At 38.0% G+C, this 13,928-nt stretch overlaps 1 protein-coding gene across 1 annotated transcript in view; it reads right to left on the minus strand.

Moving 5' to 3' along the window:
* Positions 1 to 6,338: 6,338 nt before the first annotated feature.
* Positions 6,339 to 13,928, minus strand: part of HMGCLL1 (3-hydroxy-3-methylglutaryl-CoA lyase like 1) — a gene marked incomplete at both ends in the record, with an annotated part of 82,316 nt that continues 74,726 nt past the window's right edge. Inside the window, 2 exons of the mRNA XM_080342549.1 lie at positions 6,339 to 6,452; positions 10,185 to 10,310. Of these exons, the coding sequence (XP_080198675.1) occupies positions 6,339 to 6,452; positions 10,185 to 10,310 (240 nt within the window). The remainder of the gene's footprint in view (positions 6,453 to 10,184; positions 10,311 to 13,928) is intronic.

Raw genomic sequence — 13,928 nt, forward strand, 5'->3', positions numbered from 1 at the left:
TTAAGTCTCATTGACAGTTTGGAGTTCCCAGGACATGGATAATTTGGGGTGAGGAGGTAGGACATTGCAGAGTGAAGAAATGCAGACTGATTGGGCCAGAGGGAGAAAGCATAAATGTTGGCCTTCCAGCACTCTCATCTGAAAGGAGACATACTAGGTTCAAGTTTTTCTTTCAAGATTGTTTATGCAGTTTATATAAGGATTGATTCAAATTAACTGTATAAAGAGTTTTTGAGACAAGTGTGCAGGACTAGCTATTCCTCATGCAGTATTGAAGCTACAAGGCTGCAAAGTCCAAGCCTCCACCTCTCCTGTCTTGCCACAATGAGTCCTAAATTCTTCAAAAGGAAGATTTTTCTCAGCCATCTCACCTCTTTGTGAGGTGAGAGAATGGGCTGCTTGGAGAGACAGGTGTGGGCTCAACCTCATGAAGCTGTTGTGGGAATCACAACCACATCCTCTGAGCTAGATGTCAGGTCAAGGTAGTAACACAGAAGAGGGATGGAAGCAGCACCAACACTATCCCCAAGATGGCACTTTAATAGAGTGAATACCATTCCATTATTTAAAAAACAAAATATTGTGGGTGCCTTTCCACCAGGGAAAATACTAACTGTTGGATTCAGGCTGGTGAAGGTAACTGAGCTCATGTTGAGGCACTTCAACAGTAGCATGGGGTAGGGAATTTTACTGTTGACTTTTCCAAGAAAGTTCCCTGGTCAACACGCTGATGTTTCAGACCACACGCTGAAGTCATTCAGTCTCCCATGAAGCGTGTAGGGGGTCTTAGACATCATTTAAGGGGCACAGATTTCTACACTGCAGTGAAACATCTGAAGTTAGATAATGCCTCATTGAATTTTTCAACTCCTACCTCCACTCCTGGCTGTAGCTTTTAATGTTTAGTTAATGGAGGAAAGAAGTGTTTCCCTGGTAACTTAGAAGAGATTTGTCAGCTATAAAAGCACACAGGAGCAACTGATAAAAAGGTAATCCTAAGAAAATGCACTCCAAATGGATTATGAGGTAACAAAGTCAACACAGGCGTACATGTCAGAGTGACAGCTTGTATTTGCTAATGCCGTATGTGTGAGCTGGTTAGTGAGAGCTGCTGAATCTGGCGTAATACATGAGCATATCAGTTTCAACAAACACTGAGACAGGTTTTATTTCAGCTTTAACACACATATTGCAAAATCACAAATGCATTAAACCAAGAGGGTACATGACAATACCTTAACAAACAGATCATCTCTTTGACATCAGTTTCAAAGGACTAAGTTGACTTTGGCTGTAGTCCTTCTGCCTGCTGTGTTATTGCAGCAATGAACATCAACACTGCCTAAGAGCAGGACTGTAGAGAAAAATGATCTTCAAAAATATAGCATAACAAAAGAAAAGCACTGACCAGCAAATCAAGAACTGGAAAGCAAGTGTCTTTCATTCACTTCTCCAGACTGATTCTTATGTTTAGTCAGTTCTCTAGATATTTCACAATCAATAAAGAGAACTTAAGGCTGTCTGAAAAATCATAGACAAATTCAGTGGCAGAGAATACTCATCTTCAGGTATCACAGTGACTAAACAATATTTCTAACCCTTAAAAATAACTCAGTGAAAAAATAGGCAGATCTTATACATTCACACTAGCTCTTCAGACAAGTATTTTATTTCAACAGCACTGATCCCAAACACAGGAATTTTACCTTGCAGACTTGCAGTCTTTATTTTGTGACTTCTTATTACAATAATAAAAGTTTTATGAACTCAAATGATGCTATTAAGAAAGGAAAATTAGGCAGAGCCTCTCTGGACTTATTCACAAGACCAGAATATTCATTTCTTCTTTCCATAAACTCTGACTACACATGAAAATGAAACATTAAAGTGCTGGTTCAGAGCCAAGTTGCCCTAATGCATAAAAGTTTGAACGACAAAGCAAGCTGCTACTGGAAGACTGTAGCACTATCCATGTATGGCATCCATGTCATTGCCATCTTATGAAAGGCACTGAAGAACAATTATGCTCATTACTAACGGAACTGATCACCTTCTCGGAAGAGCACACCAGCTGTGCTGTTAGAAGAACATAGTATCTTGACAGGCCAAAGAGGACAGTATTCAACTTTCTAGCTATTGCCAACAACATGGGAAAAACTACTGAGGGAATATGAAAGAAAATTCCAGTGACATGACATTGGTCAGCTGTTGAACCTTCACAGATTCAGACCAGAGCACAGACCAAAGGCTGCCCTGGGAAATCCAGTGTACATTCTCCATTGCCCTGGCACAGGTGACTTTGATACATTGAGCAACAGAGGAAAGTCTCCAAGGTATAGGAGTAAATATCTAATTTGTTTCCAATAAGACTCAGAGCTGTCAGTCAATACATATTCCTTCTCTCCTTCTGCAGGCTCTCAGAGCTTATTCCATCCTCTTTTGGTATTTACAGAGGACTATCAGCAAAACAGACAGGGAGACATTACATCCCCACATTCCAACAGTGTGATCACAAGATTCAGCACTCTGATGCTTTTTCTTGATACCATTCAACAAACATACATATATATAATCTTTATAACAACACAGTAATAGCAACAGCTGCTCATGGAAGCCAAGCACCTGGATGCAAGCCTTCCAGAGTCAGAGGGTTACTTCAGGGTGAAGTGACAGCAGTGTCCTCAGTGAGGAACACTGAGAGGGACTAAAAGAGGAAGCATGCCTAGCGGTGGGTCACTCTCACTATAAGCATAAAGATTTAGAAGTTTGGAAGCACTGGAGAGCAGCAGCACCATTACACCACTTACAGTTCTTGCCGTATTTTTGAAGAGATGTAGTCTCGACTGCTTCATTTTATGCTGAACTCAAAGTTGCCTGTGCGAGCGATGCATGCTCATGGCAGAGCTACTGAATTAGCCTTTGATCTTAAGGGCAATACATGCCTATTCTGTGAAGTCAAAGATTAAGTGTTAAAATGCTCCACACAGTCAAAACTATGCCAGCCCAGGAAAGCAGAGCAGCAGCACTTTACGTGCCTCACAGATTTTAGTAGCGAGAACATGAGATGTCTCAGGATTCTCAGTCACACTACAAGTAAAGGAAGGATTTTGTGGGGATTGCTCACCTGGACCCACAGGCTTAAATTAATCCCAGGTGGCACTTTTTGGCACATAAACATTCATTTTTTTTGAATCTGGCTCTACATTTCTTCCTCCCTTGTAACAATCCTGACAAACAATCTATTTGTCTGTGACCTCCACCCTGGATCGCTATAATTCACTATGTGGCTGAAGCTGAACGTGAGGGTAAAGCACAGGCTCCAGATGTGACTGCTCATCTTTTCCAATGCTCACATCGCTATAGAATAACAGACCTGCATTTAAGGCTCTCCACAAGCTCCCAAGTAGTTTCTAAAACAGACCCAAAAAAGAACCGAGACATTTTAGGTTGTTCATCCCCGTGACTTAATAGGTGCCCTGTTTCAGTGCACAGGGACTGTTAAGACACTCAGAATCACAAACAAGGCAGCCCAGATGCTGAGAAGCCTGGGATGCACTACACACACAGGCATATCTGAAAACTCCTCTAGAGTGTAAGAGTCTCCCAGTGCTAAAGTTTGCAATCCTTCATGGTAGTTAGGAACTTAAATGTCTAGAACTCTCAAAGAACTGAAACAGAGCTAGCTCTCTTATTCTACAGTTCTACGTAGGTATTTTATTTAATGCAAAAGTTGTGGTAGTAGTAGTGAAACCACTCACTTTTATCTATGTTGTAGTTACCATACATACCAAAACAATGGACAGTAGCAGTTCATTTCCTCACTTGGCCTATATTTGATGCTCTCACCACCATCTTCAAGGAAAAAAACCCAAACACCTTATCTGCTGCAGAGAATTTTTTTTCCTTGTGATCTTTCTGGTCTCAGGAATTTTGAATTCCATCCTACCCAGTGGGACTACCTCACCTAGATTTATTAGAAAATGAGTTCTTTTTCGATTCTGTATATAGCCTGTGGATAGCTCCATTGATTAAGTTGTCAAAAACTATGCATTTGAATCTCCCCAGGCCGAGTATCAATCTAATCTCAGATCAGTTGTTTAGCTAGTATTTAAAAGGTGGTTTGCATCACAAGTATGTTTTTTGATGGGGTGACTTCACTTTCAATCTGTGAGAAGCTCAGTCTTTCTCATGTCGGTTAAACATGCTCCCATGTTCTTGGCTGGAAGAACACTCATCAGGTCCTACATGAGAACAGCACTTTTCATCGCAAAATGAGCTACTTCTGTGCCTGCACAGAAACAAACTAAAGAGGAAAATTTATCACTAAACAAGAAAGAATTACAGTGTGGTTAGTCACCTTCAGGGGTAAATGGCACCTCAACTTGGGAATCTTCAGGATGCCAATTCCGGCACCTTGTTTAGACTTAACTACTGGTTACTAGACTAGGTACAGCCTAAGTACTGCTGTAGATTCCTCACTTCTTCACAAAACTTTTAAATCTGTGAATGGTTCAAGAGCTGGTTTTATTAAACTTCGTGTTGTGATATATGAGCCATAGTGGCTGCTAAACAATGAAGCCCCAGATGAAACATGAGAAAATGAGGCTGGAACATTTTCTGTGGCGATCCAACTATGCATCCAGAGCAGGGCAAGCAAATTAGGTTGTTCATGTGTTTAAGGGTACATTAAAGTCTTCTCATGAGGTACCACAAGAAGGGGTGTAATTTAGTATAAGCAAGATATTTCCTGTATCACTTGAACACATTTCTTTGCTTACTCTTTGACTCTTATGGTAAGAGAGAAATAATGTAGTTTATAGTAGTTCTGACTATCATTACAGTATAAAAAGGATAGAGGTTTTATATCAAATTTATAGCTTTGATTTACCTGGCATGCAAAGTTTGACTTTCTTAAGCTGTGCCAACTCTAAACTACAAGACTGGCTAACAGATCTCAGAAAAAGTTCAGTTTCAAAGGCAAGCTGAGACTTAGCTGTAACTTGGCAAAGTTGAATTCCAGACAAAAATGATTCAGCCTTTTCATTCTTTACTTATTATCTTTTACTTTCTCTTATCTTACCTTTGCCCAGTTTTTCACATTCTGGAGGAAAATGGAGAATATGAAAAAAGATCATAGTCCAGGGTTTTGGACTTCCATTATGACAGGCTATTTTCAGAAAAAAAAATCAGGGATAAGGACACAGAGAATTACTGAAGGATCCTACACAACCAATCAATAAAAGTACTGATGTTTTAGACTGATGTTTTAGACTGAAAAAATGAAAATATTTTCATGGCACATTTGAACACTTTATAGATAGGATAAGGCTCTTCTTTGAATTTGTCCATTGTTGACCTAAAAATTGCAATGCGGTTCACTGCCATCTTGATGAACTAAGACATTGAAACGTACAGTATCACTATTGGTAGAGCACAAAGAAAAACTGTAAGTGGAACCCTTCATGTAATGTAGTCAAGCAGAATATTATTATTTTTCTCAAAAATTCATGACATAAGTGAGAATGTCAATTCATAGACTATGGAATAAAAAATCAAATTTTTAGATGAGACCTTGGACAAAAATTCAGCCTTTTCTATACTACTACTACTACTACTACCCTGAACAATGGCTTAAAACCTTGTAAAGTTTTAATTGCTTCATATAATCAGGTTTTAATACAGTAGACAAAAAAAGCAACTACAACAAATTTAACATATGTAACAAATAAGATAATTTGCATTAGATTTGGAGGATCTGGCAGACTGGCATTCACCACAAAGTCTTGGAACAATTGAAAGTCATCCATATATGTAACAGATGTTAAACAGAACAAAAATTAATAAGTGCTATTGCTAAAAAAAAAATCTTATGGTGAATTCAGATTTGACTCCATGTTCATAACACAACTGACTTCACAAATGAAAAGTAAAGATTCAGATAAATAAAACACATAATAGAATGGGCACACACAGTGTGAGATATCATAAACTACTGCAAACACTTGGACTGCTCTAAAAGTCACCTTGATTAGAAATTAACTATGTATTCGCTAAAATTCATTCTAAACCAGGGGAAAATGTCTTGGTGTTTATACGTTTTCCCCATCTATAGAAGTACCAAGCTCAGGGTTCTGTACTACAGTAATTTATTTCTTGCTCACAAGTCATACAATTCTTGACAAGACAGTACAGTACAATAACTCTTCCCATAATAAAGTGTTATGTATGGGATTTATTTTGGTTCTTTCCTGAAATGGTTTTCCTATATTTGTTTTCTTGATATGAATGTCCTTGGTCAAGGTAGATGACAAATGTAATTAAGCTGCAAAAAAATCCATTTAATTGATAGTTGCAGTACTGAAGGAAGCTTGTGCAACCTTTGAGTTTGTTTTCTTGTTCAAAGCTGTACAGATGAAGTTTCCAGCTTCCATCACTGCACAAAGATTTACTCCCTAAAACAGAGATAAAAAATGTTAATAATAATATATGCATATGTTGAAAATGCTTAAACCGCATGCTTTTTCGCTCTCAGGTCTAATTTTTGCAAGCAAAGGTCCTGATTCATGTGATAGGTCAGTAATGCAGATCAGTAGAGTTACAGTGATGTACACAATAGCCACAGCTTCCAGTTGTTTGGAAGGCTCTACCACTTCACAGTGACTTCTTATGCTAACAATAGTGGACCAAATACTCCATTAATATATTTCAAACTCAAGAACCCGGAATAAAAAACTGCAAGAAGTTAGAAGAAAAATAGTGTCTACACATGTGCTGGACTTATTTATCACCCAACAATAAGGAACTTCATCCTTAGAAGTATCCCATTTGCAGCTCAGGAAAATGGAGGGAACACCTTTTATTGGCAACTGATATCGGTGAAAGATGGGATCCTGTATTCTCTTGAATAAATATAATCTCCTTCTTGAAGAAGATTCTTTCAATGCAAAATTACAATTTACATTGCTAGCATGACTGAGCAAAAATATTGCATCTGCTTGTTCTGTCCATGCTAAAAATATGTTCCTTGAGCAACCGTTTCTTAACCAACATAAGATGCATATCAGTACTGCTGGATTGCTAAAATGAAATCAGATCACTTATTAAGGAGGAAAAAGATACTCATTATTAATTTCTGGGATTACTCATACTTAGCAAAAGTTTTAGAGTTAGATCGTATAAGTGACATCAGTACGTGCTCCAAAAATTAGAATTTAGAAGCCAGTAAAGTTCCTGTAGAAGGGATGTGAAAGGGGACTTTGAACTACCAGTACACTGAGCAGTCACATAAAACTGGAAGAAGTGTGTCACTCAACACTAATGAGTATAAGATGTGTTGCACCAAAAATACGCTTTCATAATACTTATGGATTTATGCACTAAAGTTCAGACCAAGACCTGATTTAGATGCTTAATCCTTTAGTTGGATCTAGCACTTTTATCTATGTTCTCCAGTAAACTTTGCCTTTTTAATTCTTGGAATTGGTGAAAAATGTTAATGAGAATAGAAATTACTTCAGGAAAATGTAATCAAAAACATTTTAAATTCAAATTTAAAAATGCTTCAAAGTTTCAATTAGCTCTAGCATATAGAACAATCTAAACATATTGTTCAAATCCCTCCTTTTATAACTGTCTCATTTTAATAGAGTTATAACAAGGGTGATTTCAGCTCATTCTGTTTTTCCTTTATTGGTTATTACTTATGCATAGTTTGAAGAGTGCTATTGCACATAGCGAAATCTAAAAAATTCGTAGAGCATCTGTGCTTTTTTACTAGGAAGAAATGTGAAACATACCACTATAGACACACTTGGTAGCTAGATTATGGAAGATGGCAAAATAACCCCACAGATTATACAAAATACACAGTATCCACAAGCATGACTCGCAGATGGGGATGGGAAAGAGCAGTGACAAGTGTCTGTAAGGCTGTTGAGTCAAAATAATATGTCTTCAGACAGGTACTCAGAAATGTACTTAAGCGTACTTGGTAACCACTCCATATATCCACAAGGACACCAAGGAACGACACCATGAAACACAAAGACAATTACCTCCAACAGTCTATATGAATGTGGATAAGTGCCTTAAGTCAGAAAATGTTCTGCCATAAGGCAAAGTCCTTTAGCTCCCATTGACTCCAATTAATCAGTTCTCATTCAGCATTTATAAATACGAAGTCTATTATCTCTCTGAACTTCAATTTCGGTGTCAGTAATGTGAGGCTAATAGTACTTAGTTGCTGCTCAGAAAGGCTTATTGTTTGTCAAGCACTTTGAAGGCACCATAAGCACAAATACTAATCCTGTAATTACATAAGAACTATATAGACACTGTTTTTACAGAAAGTACATGCCTCCCTACAAACTTTCATAAGCATTAATGATCTATGACGTAATTATCTGTCCATTACCATGGCATATCAAATAAATCTCTTCATAGATGGGCTCTGCTAGAACATTATTTCACATTTAGCCTACTAGAGATTCACTTCACGCATCATTTCTTGGTTACATGTTCTTAAGAACAGTATAGAACAAGCATTAATTATTATTTTGATGTACCTTGTCAATCTGAACTCAGTAACGTGTCCTTAATACTGTCCATCCTTTGGCTGACACTTTAAACGACTTCAGTCAACAAAATGAAAGCTTTAGTACATAGCTGAGAGAAACATGAGAAAGTGGCCCTTGCAAATGGCCAGCATTAGTAATTATAATTTCATTTTGTGCCATTACACAAAAAGGGCCATATTGATAGATTTTTGCCATAATGATTTTACAGAATTGGCCATGGTACCAAAACCAAACAACACTGTAAAGACAAAAGTTCATCTATTAAGGTAATAATGTTGAGGCTCTGTGTCTCTCACCCAGTAAACTACTCTTTTCTTAATTGGCCAGAAAAGGATCAAGAAGCAAAGCTCTGTGTTTTTCTATTTCATAATTTATTTTTTTTTAAAGGAAAACTAATTGTTTGATGGTGAGTTTTTCATCTCTGCAGGATTTGGTATCAAACTTTAGGAAAGCGAGATTCCTGTTTGGACACCAGATCATTAACAGATTAATAAATCTTATTAAGAAGCCTGGAACAAGGTATATTTCATTTAATCAGGCTATTTTTATTTGTACCATTCAGAAACAAGTTCCATGACCCTTTCACATCAAGGAGCTCTTTCAGCATGTGTGCCACGCTGAACTGCAACCCACAGACAAGTAATAAGTTCCCCAGTAACTGAAGTAGTTGTATTCCAGACATCAGGCTTTTCAATTTCTTTCTGCAGTAGTTTAAATACATGTTACAGTTTTGGCAGCTCCTTATATGTTCTTCTTTGAGCTTGACTCTCAAAGTCTATGTCTAAGTTAAAGGTAAAGTCATATTGCTTGAGTTAGTACAAACTGATTAAGCCACATTTCCAGAACAATGATGACCAAAAGAGCACATTCTTCAGAGAAGGCAGCATTAGTTGGTTCCCAGGAACACAATAATTAACATGCCAGCCAAGCCAGGGATACTACATGTGTGCTTGTGAAGTGTGGATGCTCACTGGCAAGGCACTTTAAAGTGCAGCTCAGTGTAGATAAGATGCTTTCTCCTCTCCTCCAAGAACAGGGCTGGAAATAAAAATGACTGTGAAGCCTGCTAGCCAGTAACAGATTTTGCACAATTTTGAAATATATTAAGTGGGTATCTGAGAAATAGCGATGGCCTGTGCTTGGGCTCCAAACACCACCATTTTTTTCTACTTCAGAGCCAGAAAAAAACGAGAAAAACTTATTAAGAACTATGAACCAAATCCAAAGCTCTGTGAAAAAAGCTGACGTATACTCAGTCTTTCCACTGTAGAGCTGATCAGCCTTCTGGGGCAATGTACACAGCACTGAAATTTTTGTGGTTACTGAGGCTGAGCTGTGACTCAAAGCACTTGCTACTGAGCTACTCATAGTTTTAGGTAGGGAAAGGTGGGTCATTCAAATTCCTGTCAAATATGCAAACCAGTTCTACTCTAAATTGCTAGTAAAGACAACATAATTCATGTTAAAGCACTGAGTTTGCAAAAACTACTATTTGCTCCCAACGTTTTAATGTACAGCACAAGTAACTGTCAGGTATGTATTGTATGTTTTCAAGAAAAATATCTCTGTTTTCCTTAAAGTCTTAATTAGAAAGTAAAAATATCTTACTGTATTGATCCCCAGACCATTAAGCATGTATATCACATCCTCTGTGGCTACATTTCCAGTAGCACCTTTTGCATAGGGACAACCACCCAGTCCTGCAACTGATGAATCTACTACAGCGACTCCCATCTGGAAGATAACAACACAAAAATGCAACATCAGCAGAGAGTATTATTCATAATTATTCAGAAATAGCAGGTTATATATATTAGTTACCATGGATAAAATACATTTTTCTGCACAAATGGATGTTTTTCTCAGAGAAAATTCCTTATAACGGCTTTATAAAGGAAGACTTTTTAAACACAGGATATGGAAGAGAGAACTAATGGTCCATTACATATGATTTTGGCAGATAACATGATTGCTCTTCTAGAGCCAGAGTTTTATGTCTTTTCTCTCTTTATCTCTCTACATGGTTTTAAGTAGCCTGCATCTACTCCTGCTAAGGCTTACATGCAACGAAAGACAATCAATAAGTTTATTCAAATGTGTAATGTTAAGCATATGTAGAAGTCTTTGCAAGTTGGAAGTCTTATTATTAGCATCTGATTTATGATCCAAAAGATTTTGGTACATCTACTCTCTAAAATGTGTTTTCTATTAATGGCTATTCTTCCACAAAGAAGTTCCCTTCTAGCATTTTCTCTCATTCTTTTTCCTCTTTATTAGAGATCATGAAACCACTATGTAAATAATTTTTTAATTCTTGTCTGAAAGGAAGACTACAATGTACTTTCACCCAAATTGAACACAACAATGTAAGGAAGAATTAAATTTTGCCATATCTGTTAAAGAGTTCATGAGTTTAAATCAACTGGAAATAAAAGCTTGAAGAACTATATCCTGGTGGTCTCACCCATTGTTTATCATATTCACCATTCTAGAAGAAAACACGACCCCCAAAACCAGCAAATTTCACACCACAGCACAGTCGTGCAGCAGCATTCAGAAGCCTGGTTTTTAAGATGCTTAGAATAACTGAATAACTTGGATATCATGGATGTTCTCCATATATATAGGTTCCAAACTTTGACTATTTTTAGGGGAGAACTTCATGCACAGTGTTAAGCTTTCTCACTTGAATTAAGACTTAAAAACACAGCCAGCTGTCATAAATTCATGATTCTCTCATTTTTATTTTCTTCCTACTACATCCAAGCTCCTTCTCTCTCCTGATAGTAAATCAGTTACCAGCTCTGCCCCACAGATAATACTATATTTCCTATGGGATAAAGCCCTCCCTGGGAGATCGGTCAGGGAGGGAAAGTAAAAAAGCCTGTGAATTCCAATGACTTGTTTAGTGAGCTCTTGCACCCTCTCCTTCATGTGACTATATTTTAAAATAAAGCTGAAATTGGGAAGCATTTTTTTCTGTTTTAACATGTTAAGTATGTGATCCAGGACACTGGGTCTCCTTTGTTAGAGAAAACTCTTCAGACTTCCCCTTGAAGAAGATTAGATGTCTTTAGAGGCAGCCAGGCTCTAGAGATAATAAGAAGCAGGCAATGACATTAGGCAGACAGGTCATCAGATCTTCAAAGACACCAGTTTCTCTACCTTAAGCACGCTAGAGGGTTCTCCTCCCCCTAGGGCTAATTTAGGGAGACATAACACCGGAAGTTTAGAACTCAGGCAGACAGAATCAGGGTGCAATCACGGCTCAAAATCAGGACAAGAAGTTCCTGTGGTTTTCAACACTCTGGCTTTGAGTCCGGAGACATTCTGAGTTTAAACCAAGCCTGTTACTTACATTTGCAAGTCAGTAAGATCAGCTTAGAGGCCAGACTGCACAACAATCTGATTTCTGTTGGTCTCCTGAGGGATCTTTCTGTCCTCATAGGTCAGACTGGGAGCCTGAGCTTCTCCTTCACAGTCACAAATGCAACTGGCTGGCAAGGGAGGCAAAAGATGATGTTCTACATTTTGCAGTTGCCAAGTCCCCTTTCCACATATACCCATCAGTGGGGTTTTTTAGTTCTGAAATAAACTTCCCTAATGTTCTTTGTATTTGCTTCTAGTTTTAACAGTGCTTTCCACAGTTTTATCATTGGCCTTACAGACTCTTTGAAGTACCAATATTTCTGGAGGGCAATAATAAAAGAGTAATCAAATAAAGCGTTGTCTCAGGTCCTATTCTCAGGCAGAGAACATCATCTTGAGTTAGGTACCTGCTCAAAGCCTGTAATAAAGACCTCAATGGAGCTGAGCTGCACAACCTTGACAGGCAAGACAGTACTGTTTAATGTTGTACACACAATGAGACTCTCTAAGAAGGGATATTGTACTTTAAAGTATGCTAATCTGTGAATTATGGAGTGAATCACCAAAGTACATGTTTCACATTTCAGCCACTTGTCACACACTTTGTTTGTGTAACCCACCGGTCAGAAAATGTGTTATACAACACATCTGTGTCCAATACATAGAGGATATGCGTTTATGATAGTTTGCAGCTAGAAATTCTGTCTCTTTTTGCACTAGCTGCTAAGGTTCATACATTTACTCTGGAAGTCATTCCTTCAAGCTCCACAGTGGCAGCTGTTGGGCTTGCAAGTGACCCTGCAGAAACACACCTAAGGGAGACTAACATATAGAAGTGCTGGTATGATACAAGCGTGCATCCCACTATCATGCCTGCTCTTTCAGGCTGACTTTAAGATTTCCATCAGAAAGGATTGTTTCAGGAATGAAAAGGAAGAATAAAGTGTCCTTCATGGAGTCTCCTGCTAGCTGTCAGGTTATGTCACAACTGCTAGAGCATTCTTCTAAATGTACTTACTGTCTGTAACTTTTACATGGGGATAAAAGCTATAGGCAAATAATGTGCTGAGGTATTTCACAGCTGCTACACTCCCAAGGAAGAGCAACAGAATCAGAAATAGCTTTATTGACATATAAGCAGTCAGTTTCTAACCACAGTGAATTAACTCATGAAATGCTCACCCTTATGCAAAAATGGGAAAAACAGTAACTAGACTGTATTTAGTCACAATTAAAGTGGCACTTGAAAACCGCCAGACAAGTTTTCCAGTTCAAAGCTGGGAGAACCTGCCCCTGTGGGTTGTCACCTCTATTGCTCAGTAGCCTGCTCCAATGCTTCACAGGGTTCTCACTGTGAGAAAAAAAAAAAAAAATAAAAAAAGAAACAATATACTGCCAGTTTTAAAAGAGTGTGTCTTCTAAAGGCATTTGATATAAATTTCTTGATACACTTGAACAAATACTTGTGATGCCACCATAATTGTGCATTCACAGAGCAAGTCTCATAACACTGGGGTACATGTTGCTTAATATTGCTTGTTCAAAGTGTTTCTGAATATGTGGAGGGGTATGGGATACCACAGCAACATGAAGGTAAGATAAAATACATATCTTTGTCTAAATACATCCTAGTATTCTTAGGCAGCCTCATCTGAGTTAATTCAAACTTTCTCTACTGGAAACTGGAGTGAGCTCAGTCAATTTAGTCTATCGTACATGCAAGAGCATAAAAAATTATGTCTTCTGCTGGGTAAGCCATGAGACTAGAAACCTCCAGATGACAGACAGGGATAACTGCTCTGTCTTTTAAACCATCAACTATGCTGGCTAAACAGAAAAAGGAGAAAGTCTAGCCACAGCTTTATGTTAGTAACATCCTCGGTGTGGCAGATTTCATCCTAGTACAGGACACTTAAACCATTAATTCCCAGAAACAGTATATAAACATGTTTATGTCTCTATAATGGTATCTGCATCAGGATG

Source organism: Nesoenas mayeri (assembly GCF_963082525.1).
Source record: "Nesoenas mayeri genome assembly, chromosome: 3".
NCBI lineage: Eukaryota > Metazoa > Chordata > Aves > Columbiformes > Columbidae > Nesoenas > Nesoenas mayeri.